Source organism: Mobula birostris, chromosome 2, assembly GCF_030028105.1.
Source record: "Mobula birostris isolate sMobBir1 chromosome 2, sMobBir1.hap1, whole genome shotgun sequence".
Taxonomy (NCBI): domain Eukaryota; kingdom Metazoa; phylum Chordata; class Chondrichthyes; order Myliobatiformes; family Myliobatidae; genus Mobula; species Mobula birostris.
Window position 1 is genome coordinate 90767041 of NC_092371.1, and position 17630 is coordinate 90784670.

At 42.7% G+C, this 17630-nt stretch overlaps 1 protein-coding gene across 1 annotated transcript in view; it reads left to right on the top strand.

The window, feature by feature from the left end:
- The window catches only part of LOC140188526 (myosin-1-like), a 123005-nt gene that overhangs the window by 25571 nt on the left and 79804 nt on the right, over nucleotides 1-17630 (top strand). Inside the window, exons 12-16 of the mRNA XM_072244892.1 lie at nucleotides 1853-1991; nucleotides 7527-7645; nucleotides 11315-11464; nucleotides 12423-12593; nucleotides 16804-16983. Coding sequence (XP_072100993.1) covers nucleotides 1853-1991; nucleotides 7527-7645; nucleotides 11315-11464; nucleotides 12423-12593; nucleotides 16804-16983 — 759 coding nt within the window. The remainder of the gene's footprint in view (nucleotides 1-1852; nucleotides 1992-7526; nucleotides 7646-11314; nucleotides 11465-12422; nucleotides 12594-16803; nucleotides 16984-17630) is intronic.

The following is a 17630-nucleotide window of genomic DNA, read 5'->3' on the forward strand; positions in this document are numbered from 1 at the left end:
GTTAGATAAATGTTTGAAGGATCAAGGAACTGAGGGCAAAATGGAACTAGCACAACAGAGAAGTAGAATCCTGGAGCAGATCATCCATGAACATATTCTACAACAGGACACACTCTTCCTACTCCTATGTTCTTGTATACGTGTGTTGCAATGTTTAGCCATGATTACCATCTGTCACAATAAATTCTTTATAACGTCTTCCATCTCCAGTCTCCCATTTACCACAAAAATCTGATTATTCAGCCACTCTCAAACCTTCCTCAGAATTCCATGTTAGAATTTCTCCATTCAGGCTTCTCTTCCAACCTCAGTATTGAAATTCCTTAATGAAAATTACAGCAAGGCTAACGTGGAGGTGCTTAGGAAACTGAAAGGTCTGAAGGTGGATAAGTTATCTGGACTGGATGGACTACACCCAGGGTTCTAAAAGAGGTAGCTGAAGAGAATGTAGATCCCATTCCAAAACAGTCATATAGATATAGAGCACCGCAGCACAGACACAGACACAGATCCTACAGCCCATCTGGTGCACGCCTGCCTGTTTCTCTGCCTCGTCCCATCTGCCTGCATTAGGAATATAGCCCTCCACACTCTGTTTATCTACGTACGGTACCTATCGAAACTTTTCTTAAATATTGCAGATGAACTCTTATCCGGCACCTCTGCTGGCAGCTCATTCCACACTTTCACCATCCTCTGAGTGAAGAAATTCCTCCTCAGGTTCCCCCGAAATATATCACCTTTAACCTTAAACCTATGATGTCTAGTTCCAGTCTCACATATCCTTGGAGAGTGTGTGGGGGGCAGGGAAGGATACATGTATTTATCCTATCTATGCCCCTCATAATTTTGTATACATCTATAAGATTTCCCCCCATTCTTCTAAAGTCCTAACCTATTCAACCTTTCCCTATAACTCAGGTCCTTCGAGACAGATGGACCACATAACTGGCAGGAACACAAGCTCAAGCAGGAAGGTAGTTCAGTAGATCCCCGAGAGTATTTTGGCAGAGTACAGAGGGCTTCTCTGAACAGCCACATAGCTATCATCTGTAACTCAGTTGTACAAGAAGAGAGGAGAATATTCAAGAGCAATAGTTCTTGGACATTCCACAGGTTGGGAGCATTTCTACTCATAGACCAATATCATCCTCTTTTTGATTTGTTGGAACTATTGGGCATGGTTTAAATTCGGCTGGCAGCTGGACTAAATGTCCTACGTCTGCTCTTTGAAAGTGAAATTTGGTAGTCTCCCTCATCTCACTCTCTTCCTATAGCAGTACACGAGTTGATTGATGTGGAATAATACAAATTATGCCATAAGACCACAAGACCATGAGAGACAGGAGCAGAATTAGGCCATTCAGTCCATCAAGTCTGCCCCGCCATTCCATCATGACTGATCCTGGATACCACTCAACCCCATACATCCGCCTTCTCACCATATGGTTTGATGCTCTGACCAATCAGGAAACTATTAACCTCTGCCTTAAATATACTCACAGACTTGGCCTCCACTGCAGTCTCTGGCAGAGCATTCCACAGATTCACTACTCTCTGGTTAAAGAAATTCCTCCTTACCTCTGTTCTAAAAGGTCACCCCTTAATTTTGAGGCTATGTCCTCTAGTTCTGGATACTCCCACGTAAGAAGCATCCTCTCCACAACCACTCTGGTTGTGGTTGGGCATAGGGTACTATCTCAGGATGTGCCCCCAGTGCTGGTCGAAGTAATTCTGCAGGGTCTAGAGGTAGTCAATTCATGGTCTAGAGAACAATAATGCATTTTCAGAGACTGACATGGAAATAGGTATAAACATGGAGAATTATTTATATTTGTTTTTTTTTGAATAGCATGCCATGGACATATTGGGCTTCAGCTCAGATGAGAAGTACGGCTGCTACAAGATAGTGGGAGCGATCATGCACTTTGGAAATTTGAAGTTCAAGCAGAAGCAACGGGAAGAGCAGGCAGAACCAGATGGAACTGAAAGTAAGGTCAATGGCTTGGCTCACGGGTACAGAGTAACTTTCCCTCAAGCATCGATCACAATCTCATACCCTGTCTGCTGGTACTTCTGTAGAATGAATTGTTCTTGGTTCGTTGTGGGTCGGGATGAGTGTAGCCTGGCGTCACAGTAAGCATGTGCTGTTGCTGGGTCTGGTAGACGAGACTTCCCAGACGTTGGAGCCTCTGTCATCACCTCCTGTTGGAATTGGCAGAAGCTGCTATCTAACCAGCAGCCCCTGACCAATGCATTTGCTGTGTCGGTCAGGATATCGCCCTGCACTAGCCAACACCCATCTCCCAGGCATTCTCCACACCAAGCTGTGAGCAATCTATGGCTGCAGGGATACTGGCAGTGATTCACATCTAGTTCCTGACACCAAGGTTGCCTGCCCAGCAGAGTGCAGCAACAGGGACGGCATGTGTTAATGCCAGTTTTCCAGTACAGCAGCATTGTTAGTAATACGCCATTATGTGCATAATGGCTCCTTTAACTTTGATTTAATTAGCAATCTTAGTCCTGGGATCCTAATCCTAAATGCTAAGCAAACTACCATTGCACATTGCAGTCCTGGGGCGGAGGGTATTGTTTAGAGCAGTCTTGTGCAACATATTTTAGGCTGGTTCATGGAATTGCAAGCTGACCATCATTCCTGGAGCCTAAATGATTCTGTGTGCCATATGTATGTAGAATGCAAGAGGCTGCAGTGCCTCACCGAGTACCCGAAGGGTTTGCTCCTCAGGAATGTGAGAGGCTGCAGTGCCTCACCGAGTACCCGAAGGGTTTGCTCCTCAGATACACTCAGAGCACGGATCAGTACATGGAACTTCAAAGTTGTGGGTTGTGGCCATTACTGAAAGCTTGGTTGAGAGGGAGCAGGAATGGGTAATTAGAAAAGATAGAGGAGGAAGCAAAAGAGGGGATGGAGTTGCACTTCTTATCAGGGACAATATCACAGCTGCACTCAGAGGAGTCAGACTGAGTCCATTTGGGTGAAACTCAGGAATAGGAAGGGAGCAATCACACCCCTGTGTGTTGGGATGGTACTACAGACCCCCTAATAGCCACCAGAAATTGAGAAACAGGTATGTAATCAGATTAAGGAAATGTATAAAAATAATAACTATATAACCATATAGCAATTACAGCACGGAAACAGGCCATCTTGGCCCTTCTAGTCCCTGCCGAACTCTTAGTCTCACCTAGTCCCACCGACCTGCACTCAGCCCATAACCCTCCATTCCTTTTCTGTCCATATAGCTGTCCAATTTAACTTTAAACGACAACATCGAACCTGCCTCAACCACTTCTGCTGGAAGCTCGTTCCACACATCCACCACTCTCTGAGTAAAGAAGTTCCCCCACATGTTACCCCTAAACTTTTGCCCTTTAACTCTCAACTAATGTCCTCTTGCTTGAATCTCCCCCACTCTGAATGGAAAAAGCCTATCCACATCAACTCTATCTATCCCTCTGATAACTTTAAATATCTCTATCAAGTCCCCCCTCAACCTTCTACGTTCCAAAGAATAAAGACCCAACTTGTTCAACCTGTCTCTGTAACTTAGGTGATGAAACCCAGGTAACATTCCAGTAAACACAAGGAATTCTGCAGATGCTGGAAATTCAAGCAACACACATCGAAGTTGCTGGTGAGCGCAGCAGGCCAGGCAGCTTCTCTAGGAAGAGGTACAGTCGACGTTTCCACAGATGCTGCCTGGCCTGCTGCGTTCCTACAGCATGTTGTGAGTGTTGCTAGGGAATATCCTGTCAGGACCCGGAAACTTATCCACTTTTATATTCCTTAAAAGCTCCAGTACTACTTCTTCTCTAATCATCATAGTTTCCATAACCTCTCTACCTGTTTCCCTTATCTTACACAATTCAATATCCTTCTCCTAAGTGAATATCAAAGAAAAGAAATCGTTAAGAATCTCCCCCATCTCTTTTGGCTTCACACATAGCCATCCACTCTGATTCTCTAAGGGACTAATTTAATCCCCCACTATCCTTTTGCTATTTATATAATGGTAGAAACCCTTAGGATTTATTTTCACCTTACTTGCCAAAGCAACCTCATATCTTCTTTTAGCTTTTCTAATTTCTTTCTTAAGGTTCTTTTTACATTCTTTATATAGGGTTGTTGTCATGGGGGATTTCAACTTCTCTAACATAAACTGGGACCTTCTTAGTGTAAGAGGTTTAGATGGGACTGAATTTGTTAAGTGTATCCAGGAAAGTTTCTAAAATCAATATGTCGACGAGAGGAGGCCATACTATAGCTGGTGCTGCGTAATGAGCCTGGCCAATTGAACAGAGAAACAGATAGTTCAGGGGAAACACATAAAAATTGCTGGTGAGCGCAGCAGGTCAGGCAGCATCTCTAGGAAGAGGTACAGTCAACGTTTCGGGCTGAGACCCTTTGTCAGGACTGATGAAGGGTCTCGGCCCGAAACGTTGACTGTACCTCTTCCTAGAGATGCTGCCTGACCTGTTGCGTTCACCAACAATTTTTATGTGTGTTGCTTGAAATTCCAGCATCTGCAGATTTCCTCATGTTTGAGATAGTTTATGGGAATGGGCAAAGAAGTGGCAAATGAAATACAATTTTGGAAAGTGTATGATCATGCACTTTGATGGAAGAAATAAATGGGCAGACTATTATTTAGAGGGGGAGAGAATTCAAAATGTAGGGATGCAAAGGGACTTGTGAGTCCTTGTGCAGGATACCCTAAAGGTTAACCTCCAGGTTGAATCGGTAGTGAAGAAAGCGAATGCAATGTTGGCATTCATTTCTAGAGGTATAGAATATGACAGCAGGGATGTGATGTTGAGACCACACTTGGAGTATTGTGTGCAGTTTTGGGCTCCTTAATTTAGAAAGGATATACAGGTCCATAATTCCTTATCCGAAATCCTTGAGGCCAGTTGCATTTCGGAATTCAGAATTTTTTGGATTTCAGAATCCCTCCTTATTTAACCTGTCTCAATGTGGGTGGACTTTAGGACCTGGGGGAGCCCTGGACCTATGCACATCCTCCTGTATACTTTAAATCACCTCTAGATTACTTATAATACCTAATACAATGTAACTGCTATGTAAATAGTTGTTAAAATGTATTGTTTAGGGAATAATGACAAGAAAATGTACATGCTCAAACAACAAGTGCTGGAGAGAGAACTTCTGGGTTTTCCCGATCCGCACTCTTTTTAACATTTTCACAGTGATATTAAACACAAACTCAACAGTGAATGCAAAACGTATAGTTAAATATTTCATCAGCATTGTAAATTTGTTCAGGGCTAAGGTTTTCATCAGATATTATCTTGGCAAATTCGTCAATGTAAGACACTGCACAGACACACCACGATCAAGCTTCTGCAGTATCTCCACTTTCTGCGTTATTGATAATGATAGATGCTTTCTTCTCTCTTTTCTCATTCTTACCCATAGGGGTATCTCCAGCTCTTTTTGATATTTTCACAGTGAACTTAAACACAAAGTCAACAGTGAACACAAAATAACAGCGAACAGCAAATGCATGTGTAACCAGTACGAGCACTGAGCCACAACTGACGTCTGGCGGCCTCTGCTAGTGGCTGCCACATCACACCTGAGTGACATCAGCTGTTGGCACGCCAGAAACTTCAGTTTTCGGAGCTTTTCAGATCTCAGAATTTTGGATAAGGGGTTGTGGACAATGGAGAGGGTTCAGAGAAGATACACGAAAATAATTCCAGGAATGAAAGGGTTACTGTATGAGGAACGCCTGGCAGCTCTTGGGCTGTATTTCCTGGAGTTCAGGAGAATGAGGGGGGATCTCATAGAAACATTCAGAATGTTAAAAGGCCTGAATATTTAGATATGGCAAAGTTATTTCCCATGGTAGGGGAGTCTAGGACAGGAGGGCACGACTTCAGGATTGAAGGATGTCTGTTTAGAACAGAGATGCGGAGGAATTGTTTTAGTCAAAGGGTGGTAAATCTGTGGAATTTGTTGCCACGAGTGGCTGTGGAGGACAATCCATTGGGTGCATTTAAGGCAGAGATAGATAGGTTCTTGATTAACCAGGGCATCAAAAGATATGGGGAGAAGACAGGGGAATGGGGATGACTGGAAGAATTGGATCAGCCATGATTGAATGGGGGAGCAGACTCAATGGGCCAAATGGCCTAGTTCAACTCCTATATCTTACGGTCTTAATTAGGGAACAGTGATTACAACTCCCTATATTTCAGGATAGCTATAGGTAAGAATAGGTAAATTGGAGTAGGGCAAATTACAAGGACATTAGGCAGGAACTAACAAGTGTTAAATGGGAATGCCTCTTCTCTGGCAAATCCACATCAGACATGTGGAGAGTGCTTAAAGATCAATTGCACAGGGTACAGGAAAGATATGTTCCTGTTAGAAGGAAGGATAGGGATGAAAGATAAGAGAACCCTGGATGTCCAGAGAGGTGATGAATTTAGTCAAGAAGAAAAAAGAACAGTATGTAAATCTTTGGAAGTCAGGATCAAACAATTCAGAACCTATTATGAGAATAGGTTGAGTGAACTCGGCCCTTTTTCCTTGGAGTGACAGAGGATGAGGGGTGACCTGATAGAGGTGTACAAGGTGATGAGAGGCATTGATCATGTGATCATTGATCATTGATCATGTTCAGAGGCTTTTTCCCAGGGCTGAAATGGCTAGCACGAGAGGGCACAGTTTTAAGGTGCTTTGAAGTAGGTACAGAGATGTCAGGGGTAAGATTTTTACTCAGAGAGTGGTGAGTGCGTGGAATGGGCTGCCGGTGATGGTGGTGGAGGCGGATACGATAGGGTCTTTTAAGAGACTCCTGGATAGGTACATGGAGCTCAGAAAAATAGAGGGCTATGGGTAACCCTAGTAATTTCTCAGGTAAGGACACGTTCGGCACAGTTCCAACAGAATCAATTTGTACCTGTCTGAATGCACAGTTGTATACCCTTTTGCAATGTGTTGCCCAACAGAATCAATTTAGAACACAGACCACTGACACACATTGCATTTTACCATTCCCTGCACAATACTCATTTGCATTCCAAGGGACAATTATCTTTGCTAATCACTTTCATTGTGGAAGACAAACACTGAGAACATAAAAAATAGAGGTTTTATCTTCACTATGTGGAAAAAAAATCTGCTCTGGGCAAAAGTCTCTGGCTGTCCACTCGAACTGCTATCATCTTGTACACCTCTGTCAAGTTGCCTCTCACCTCCTTTGCTCTAAGGAGAAAAGCCTTAGCTCTCTCAACCTATGCATCAGGAATCTTTCCTAACAAACTCTACTTCACTAAGAAGGTACAAATAAATATTAGGGAAGTTAAAGTCACCCATGGCAACAATCCCATTATTTTTGCACCCTTCCAAAATCTGCCTGCTGATCTGCTCCTCAGTTTGTTGCTGCTGGGGGATCTTTAGATCCTATAAACCTATAATAAACATTTTGGTGTCAGTCTCAGGGTTTGCTCAATCTTGGTTCTTCATATTGTAGATGCAGACAAAGCTGCATACCTGATGGGTATCAGTTCTGCTGACCTGCTGAAAGGTCTCGTCCACCCACGGGTCAAAGTAGGAAATGAATACGTGACCAAGGGACAGACTGTTGCTCAGGTAATACAGCAGAATGCATTGGCTTCAATATTACTGGTGGGGATCCTCGCATTGGTGAAGTGTGTGTGATGTGTGGAATATGTGGTGTGAATAATGAAGGTGTGAACCTGAACAGTTCTATCTCATCAATTTCCCATCACGTGCACCCGGTAATAATGACTGATTGAAGGTCAATCTCATCCATGTCTTTAGCTCAACAATATTTATGATCAGCAAAGTAACTGTAAGAAAATCTCACGGTGAGGAACTGGCGTTTGTATGGCCAAGCACTTAGAATATAGGTGTTTAACCCATGGTCTTGCAAAGCCTGGACTCTATGCTTCCTGCAGGCATTTTCAATGCTGACCACACTACAACGTGATCACTTCAGCCTGAATTCTCCGTTCCTGTTTCTCCATCTGGACTGTTACAGACCTGTACTTGGCCTGAATATCAGATCTAACAATTTGTACCAGTTAAGTGCTCTTTCAGGAGGCCTAACACTGCTTAAGCACTTCCTGGCATCTCTCTGGCCTCTGTTCCAGACTCCACGGATGACTGGGCACCTGGCCGTGAGGTTGGAGTATCTGGCAGAGGTCTTGAATCGTTGAGATTTTGAATACGACAGGAGGACAAGATTCCCTTTCACACTATAATGAAAAATGTTTGTGAGGTTGGCCAGGACTTACCAAGAGAGCCACTGCCAAGCCCCTCAAACTGACTTATTACCAAGAAAGCCACTGTCAAGCCCCTCAACCTGATTTATCATACTAGAGATTTGGCAGAAGACAGACCAAGATAAGAACTTGCAACATTGGAAATTTCCCTGCTTGCCGTTCACTCAGAGTTCAGGGGCCATCGTTTCATTTTCTTATTTCTTGGCATGTGAGAATCATTTCAATTAAACCTTCTTGAGTTTGGGCTGGCTTTTTAGTCCACCACGTCCATGCTGAATGTTTTACCGAACTAATTGGTAAAGGACATTTCCCAGAAATCCTTGCATTCCTTGATACAAATACTTCTGCAGCACAATAAGGTTTTTTAGTTTCTGGATCCTAACACAGATTACACTCCAAATTTTGATTCCTGACCAACTTGTGCAGCAAATAGAATAGAATATAATAGCACAGCACAGTACAGGCCCTTTGGCCCACATTGTTGTGCTGACCCTCAAACCCTGCCTCCCATATAACACCCCACTTTAAATTCCTACATATACTTATCTAGTTGTCTCTTAAACTTCATTAGTGAATCTGCCTCCACCACTGACTCAAGCAGTGCATTCCACACACCAACCACTCTCTGAGTAAAAAACCTTCCTCTAATATCCCCCTTGAACTTCCCACCCCTTACCTTAAAGCCATGTCCTCTTGTATTGAGCAGTGGTGCCCTGGGGAAGAGGTGCTGGCTGTCCACTCCATCTATTCCTCTTATTATCTTGTATACCTCTATCATGTCTCCTCTCATCCTCCTTCTCTCCAAAGAGTAAAGCCCTAGCTCCCTTAACCTCTGATCATAATGCATACTCTCTAAACCAGGCAGCATCCTGGTAAATCTCCTCTGTACCCTTTCCAATGCTTCCACATCCTTCCTATAGAGAGGTGACCAGAACTGGACACAGTACTCCAAGTGTGGCCTAACCAGAGTTTTATAGAGCTGCATCATTACATAGCGACTCTTAAACTCTATCCCTCGACTTATGAAAGCTAGCACCCCATAGGCTTTCTTAACTACCCTACCTACCTGTGAGGCAACTTTCAGGGATCTGTGGACATGTACCCCCAGATCCCTCTGCTCCTCCACACTACCAAGTATTGTGCCATTTACTTTGTACTCTGCCTTGGAGTATGTCCTTCCAAAGTGTACCACCTCATACTTCTCTGGGTTGAATTCCATCTGCCATTTCTCAGCCCACTTCTGCAACCTATCAATGTCTCTCTGAAATCTTAGACAATCCTCTACACTATCTACAACACCACCAACCTTTGTGTCATCTGAAAACTTGCCAACCCACCCTTCTACCCCCACATCCAGGTCGTTAATAAAAATCACGAAAAGTGGAGGTCCCAGAACCAATACTTGTGGGACACCGCTAGTCACAACCCTCCAATCCGAATGTACTCCCTCCACTATGACCCTCTGCTTTCTGCAGGCAAGCCAATTCTGAATCCACCTGGCCAAACTTCCCTGGATCCCATGCCTTCTGACTTTCTGAATAAGCCTACCGTGTGGAACCTTGTCAAATGCCTTACTAAAATCCATGTAGATCACATCCACTACACTACCCTCATCTATATGCCTGGTCACCTCCTCAAGGAACTCTATCAGGCTTGTGAGACATGATCTGCCCTTCACAAAGCCATACTGACTGTCCCTGATCAGACCATGATTCTCTAAATGCCCATAGATCCTATCTCTAAGAATCTTTTCCAACAGCTTTCTCACCACAGACATAAGGCTCACTGGTCTATAATTACACGGACTATCCCTACTACCTTTTTTGAACAAGGGAACAACATTCGCCTCCCTCCGATCCTCCGGTACCATTCCCGTAGACAACGACGACATAAAGATCCTAGCCAAAGGCTCAGTAGTCTCTTCCCTCACCTTGTGGAGCAGCCTGGGGAATATTCCATCAGGCCCCGGGGACTTATTCATCCTAATGTATTTTCATAACTCCAACACCTCTTCTCCCCTAATATCAACATGCTCCAGAACATCAACCTCACTCATATTGTCCTCACCGTCATCAAGTTCCCTCTCACTGGTGAATAACGAAGAGAAGTGTTCATTGAGGCCCTCGCTCACTTCCACAGCCTCCAGGCACATCTTTCCACCTTTATTTCTAATCGTTCCTACCTTCACTCCTGTCATCCTTTTGTTCTTCACATAATTGAAGAATGCCTTGGGTTTTCCTTTACCCTACTCACCAAGGCCTTCTCATGTCCCCTTCTTGCTCTTCTCAGCCCCTTCTTAAGCTCCTTTCTTGCTTCCCTATATTCCTCAATAGACCCATCTGATCCTTGCTTCCTAAACCTCATATATGCTGCCTTCTTCCACCCGACTAGATTTTCCACCTCACTTGTCACCCATGGTTCCTTCATTCTACCATTCTGTATCTTCCTGACTGGGACAAATTTATCCCTAACATCCTGCAAGAGATATCTAAACATCGACCACATGTCCATAGTATATTTCCCTGCAAAAACATCACCCCAATTCACACCCGCAAGTTCTAGCCTTACAGCCTCATAATTTGCCTTTCCCCAATTAAAAATTCTCCTGTCCTCTCTGATTCTATCCTTTTCCATGATAATGCTAAAGGCCAGGGAGCGGTGGTCACTGTCCCCCAGATGCTCACCCACTGAGAGATCTGTGACCTGACCCTGAGATCTGAGATCTGAGACAAAATCTCCGAATGCTTCAAAAGCTATTAGAGACAAAGTGAGTGAGACTGGAGGGAGACTGTCTGCTCTGCTGAGTTCCTCCAGCATTTTGTGAGTGTTGCTCTGGAGGGACAGAGATCAGCAACTCTTGGTGCTCACTGTTTTTTACTTGATGAGTGTTGTGCTAAATTACATAAAAGTCATTTGTTGTCAAAGAGGCAGCAATGGAACACATCAATGATTATTATTGATCTCCTGTAGAAAATTATTCAGCAAATGTAAGACGCTATTTTATCTCTTCCAGGTCCTCTATGCCGTAGGGGCACTGGCAAAGGCCACTTACGATCGTATGTTTAAGTGGCTAGTTATACGCATCAATAAAACTTTGGATACAAAGCTTGCGAGACAGTTCTTCATTGGAGTCCTGGACATTGCAGGCTTTGAAATATTTGAAGTAAGATTTTCAGTATACAACCACTTCAAAACTAACCTGATAGAAAGTCTCAGAGCACCAGGCGCAAGGACCACAGATTGTAATTTATGATGATCTGATTCACTGCAAGTGTAGTTCGTAGGCTGAAGAAAGTGTTTGAATGGCCTTGCTGAAGCTGCTCTTGAGTGTGGTAAAGTAGTAGGTTATCAGCACAGACACTATACTGGAGAGACAACTATGTTGCAAACCAGGTGGTAATCGGTTGCCGGCAGGGTGGGAGAGAACCATCTTGAAGGAACAAATCACAAGGGAATCTAGTGCTGAATGTATCAGATATGGGTAGGGGGAGGGAATGCCCAGGAAAGAAACAACGGATAACTCCATTGGCCTCCTTCCCCTGATGACCTGGATTGAGGAGGGGGTTGGAGTTCTCACTCTGAGAATGCACCCACTCTACAAGACACAGAATCTAAGTGTGTTGTAAATTGCAGAATGATATTTACATCATGAAATAATGCTCATAATTACTGTACTGGTTCATCAATCATACAGACCACATTCTTAATTAACTATAACGTTCTCTCTTTACCCACCTTCCCTTCCTCTCTTCCTCTCTTCCTCTCTTTCTTTTTTCTTGCTGTCTGTCCTTCTCACCTGCTCTCCCCTTTGTCTGTGTTCCTCTTCCTTCCAACTCTCTGTTTTTTCATCTCTATCCCTTCTATCTCCTCTATTCTTTCCCTCTTCCCCTTTCCTTTCCTCTTCCTGCCTCTCCCCTTCCTACTCTCTTCTGGATTTCCCTCCCTTTTTCTCTCTAAATCCCTCACCCTTCCTCCAAACTATTTTCGCTCCTTCACCTGCTAATTCTTCCCTTCTTCCTTATTCTTTCTATTTGTCTCTCCATATCCCATTTCCCTCCCTCTTTCTTCATCTGTTTTTTTTCCATCTTTTTCATCCTCCTCCATCTTTCTCTGGACTCCAGTATAACAGCTTCGAGCAACTCTGCATCAACTTCACTAATGAAAAGCTGCAACAGTTTTTCAATCACCATATGTTTGTGCTGGAGCAAGAGGAGTATAAGAAGGAAGGTATCGAATGGGTCTTCATTGACTTTGGTCTGGATCTGCAGGCTTGTATTGATCTGATTGAAAAGGTAAAAACTTTGCTTAAACTATATTTCTTTTAATTCTAAAATATGTACTTGATCTTAGGGAACAGATAATTAGACATTCCGATCTTTGTAATGTTTGACAATATGTTCTAATCTACTTCATCCTTGTACCCTAACCTATACTAAACTTTACCTTTCCATTAGGGGCAACCTCCAAGGTTGTGGCCCACCTTCTCTCTGAAGTCTACAGCTGTCTACAAGAGGATTTGAGTGGAGGAATACAGACATCTTGTTGCAATTTTAGGGAGCCCTAGTGGGACCTCATTGGGATTATTGATCTATGTCTGTTCTCCATACATAATGGAAGATACGTTAATGACAGAGGGAGTGCAACGAGAAGGGGGAATTGATATTGGGTAATGAATTAATGGCAGAGGCTTTGAATGACTATATTGTGTCAGTCTTCATGGTGGAGGACCCAGCTAACATGCCAAACAGAGATGTTATGGATGCGATGGGTGGTGTGGACCTCGATACAATAGCTGTCACTAAAGAGGTAGTGCTGAACAAACTTGTGGACCTGAAGATAGACATGTCTCCTGGTCCTGATGGAATGCATCCTAGTGTACTGAAAGAAATGGCAGAAGTTATAGTAGAGGCTTTGGTGATGATTTACCAAAATTCTCTGGACACTGGACAGGTCCTGGCAGATTGGAAGATGGTGAGTGTCACACCACAGTTCAAAAAAGGATGTAGGCAAAAGGCAGGTCAGTTAGTTTAACAGCTGTAGTTGGGAAAATGCTTGAAGCTATCATTAAAGAAGAAATCGTGAGGCATCTGGAAAGAAATGGATCCATCAGGCAAACGCAGCATGGATTCAGCAAAGGCAGGCCCTGTTTAACCAACTTACTGGAGTTCTTTGAGGATATAATAAGTGCAGAGGATAGAGGGGAAAAGATGGACATTATTTACTTGGATTTCCAGAAGGCCTTTGGTAAGGTGCCACATAAAAGACTTAGCCATAAGATAAGCACACATACAGTTGGGGGAGATGTATTAGCATGGGATAGAGGATTGGTTAGCTAATAGAAAGCAGAGAGTTGTGATACATGGGTGTTACTCTGGATGCCAATCAATGATGAGCGGTGTGCTGCAGGGCCCACAACTATTCATTAATGATCTGGAAGAGGGGACTGAGTGCAGTGTATCCAAGATTGCTGATGATACTAAATTGAATGGAAAAGCAAATTGTGCAGCAGATGCAGAGAGTCTGCAGAGAGATATAGATAGTTTAAGTGAGTGGGCAAGGGTCTGGCAGATGGAGTACGTTGTTGGTAAATGTAAGGTCATCCATTTGGAAGGAAAACTCAAAGAGCAGATTATTATTTAAATGGTAATAAACTGCAGCAGGCTGCTGTGCAGAGGGTCTTGGGAGTGCTTGTGTATGAATCACAAAAGGTTGGCTTGCAGGTACATCAGGCTATCAAGAAGGCAACTGGAATGTTGGCCTTCATTGCAAGAGGGATTGAATTCAAGAGCAGAGAGGTCATGCTGCAACTATACAGGGTACTGGTGAGGCTGCACCTGGAGTATCGTGTGCAGTTCTGGTCTCCATACTTGAGGAAGGATAATACTGGCTTTGGAGACAGTACAGAGAAGGTTCACCAGATTGATTCCAGAGATGAGGGGGTTAGACTATGAGAAGATTGAGTTGCCTGGGAATGTACTTGCTGGAATTCAAAAGAATGAGAGGAGATCTTATTAAAGCATATACAAATATGAAAGGGTAGGTGAGACTAGAACTAGGGGACATAGCCTCAACATTCAGGGGAGTGGATTTAGGACGGAAATGAGGAGGAACTGCCATTCCTAGAGAGTGGTAAATCTGTGGAATTCTCCAACCAATAAAGCAGTGGAGGCTACTTCCGTAAATGTATTTAAGACAAGGTTGAATAGATTTTTGCATAGTAGGGGAATTAAGGGTTATGGGGAAAAGGCAGGTAGGTGAAGATGAGTCCATGGCCAGATCAGCCATGATCTCATTGAATGGCGTGGCAGGCTCGATGGGCCAGATGGCCGACTCCTGCTCCTATTTCTTATGGAATAATCAATCAATGTTTTGGGTCAAGGAGCCTTCGTCAGAAATGGAAACTTGTTGAGAGAGTATGCGATGGAGTGTGTAGAGGGGACGCCCATAACTGGGGCAGATTAAGGTTGTCGAGGTAGCGATGATTTTTAAAAATAACATTTGTAGATGCAAAGAGCTTTCATTCAATCAATGAATGGGCTGAATGGCCTTTTTCTGTTCCTGTGCCTTGTGATCTAACTATAAAATTTCAGAGACAACTCTGATAAGCTTTTCATTGAGGCTTTGAGTTGTTTGATATTTTTACGGTCAGAAGCAAACAAAGATTGACAAATAGGATACGAATAATTCCTTTCAGTGGAGAGGTGACTATTTGATACATCCTACTCTTCTGCTTGTAGGTTTAAGACAAGTCCATTCTATCCCACCACTATTATTTCAATGATACCTAGTTCCCTCATTCCACATATAAAGTGGCCATAGCTCACAGCCTATATACCTGTGAGTCACAGCTGATCAATTTGTAATTCATGCTCATTAATGTGCAATTCACAGCCCATCTCCCTGTAATTCACAGCTCATCAACATCTGATCCATCTATTCTTTGTCAATTTTATTTGTTGTCTTGTAACCATACTAATGTTCTAATGAAGACTCTGTAAGGTGTTATAATTGAATGGTTGCAATATACAAAATAAGGTAGATAAACTTCTAGCGCAGCTGGGTATCGGCAGGTGGGCATCACTGAATAGTGGCTGAAAGAAAATCATAGTTAGGAGCTTAACGTCAAAGAACACACATCAGAAGAACAGGTAGGCTTTCATAAATTAAGTATTGAATACAGATTATGTTTAAGTTGTATAAGACAATTGTGAGGCCTAATTTGCAGTATTGTGTGCAGTTTTGGCCACCAACATACAGGTTAGATTTAAAAAAGGTTGAAAGAGTGCAGAGAAAATATACAAGGACGTTGCTGGGCCTGGAGGACCTGAGTTATAAGGAAAGATTGAATAAGTTAGGACTTTATTCATTGCAACATAAAAGATTGAGGGTAACTTTCCTGTAATAGGGTTGTTAACTTGGTAAGCAGCCTCATGTGTGGCACCTTGTCAAAGGTCTTCTGAAAGTCTAAATATACAACATCCACTACATCCCCTTTATCTATCCTACTTGTAATCTCCTCAAAGAATTTCTGCAGGTTCTTCAGGTAGGATTTTCCCTGAAGGAAACCATGCTGAATTTGTACTCTCTTGTCTTGTGTCACCAAGTACTCCATCACCTCATCCTTAACAATTGACTCTAACTTCTTCCCAACCACTGAGGTCAGGCTAATTGGTCCTTAAGCTCCCTAACTGTCATTACATAACACCCAATCCAGTATAGCTGATCATTGAGTAGGCTCAATGACGAACTGCTCTAAAAAGTCATCTCTTAGGTATTCAACAAACTCACTCTCTTGAGATCCATTACCAGCCTGATTCTCCCAATTGACCTGCATATTAAAATCTCTCATGACTGCCATAACATTGCCCTTTTGACTCGCCTGTTCTATTTCCTGTTGTAACCTGTGGTCCACCTCCCAGCCACTGTTGGGAGGCCTGTATATAGCTGCCATCAACGTCCTTTTACCCTTGCAGTTTCTTAACTCAACCCACAAGGGTTCAACATCTTCCGATCCTAAGTCACATCTTTCTATTGATTTGATGCCATTCTTTACCAGTAGAGCCACACCACCCCCTCTGCCTACTTTCCTATCCCTCTGATACAATGGGACATTCAGCTCCCAGCTACAACCATTCTTCAGCCATGATTCATTGATGGTCACAACATCATACCTGGCAATCTGTAATAGTGCAACAAGATCATCCACTTTATTTCTTATACTATGTGCATTTAGATACAACACCTTGAGTACCGTATTTTGATTAAGTATTCTGTTTATGCAATATAATTAGCTTACATTAATGATTATGCAGAATACAATTAACTTTGAAATTCTTGGAATTAACATTTGAATAAAAATCTTGGAATAATTACCAAGGCATTTGGAAATTAGAGCTTGTAGTCTTTGTGTCTCTGGTGCTCATACTACAGAACATTATCTACAGACTAGATCTAGTACCAAGAACGCTCATTTGTAATTAAGTATTTTCATGTTTGATCCAGCCTCTAGGTATCCTGTCAATCCTGGAAGAGGAATGCATGTTCCCAAAAGCCACAGACATGTCGTTCAAAGCCAAGCTATATGACAATCACCTTGGCAAATCTCCCAATCTGCAGAAACCACGGCCAGACAAAAAACGCAAATATGAAGCTCACTTTGAGCTGGTTCATTATGCCGGTGTGGTAAGTTAGTCATTTTGTACAAAAGCATGATTACATGTGTGAAAACATTATACTGCCAAGCACTACACTGATGTAACAATATCTGAGAGGAAATGCGTGAGTTCAAGAAGGTTCAGGGCCACATGTTTCTTTAAATATGAAAGGTCAAATGAGCAAGAAAGCTAGAATGTTAATGGATATTGAGGGTTGGATAAAGATAATGGAAGCATATTACAGGTGTAGAGTATAGAATATTATAATGATATAAACTGAGCCAAGGTTTTGGCTGAAAGGGACAGAATTAATTTATATTTCAAGTTTATTGTCATCTGACTGTACATATATTCAACCAAATGAAACAATGTTTCTCTGGACCACGGTGGATCCACAAAACATACTGTGTCATGCAAACGTTTGGGCACTCTGGTCAAAATTTCTGTTACGGTGAATAGCTAAGCAAGTAAAAGATGACCTGATTTCTAAAAGGCATTAAGTTAAAGATGACACATTTCTTTAATATTTTAAGCAAGATTACTTTTTAATTTCCATCTTTTACAGTTTCAAAATAACAAAAAAGGAAAAGGGCCCGAAGCAAAAGTTTGGGCACTCTTGCATGGTCAGTACTTAGTAACACCCCCTTTGACAAGTATCACAGCTTGTAAACGCTA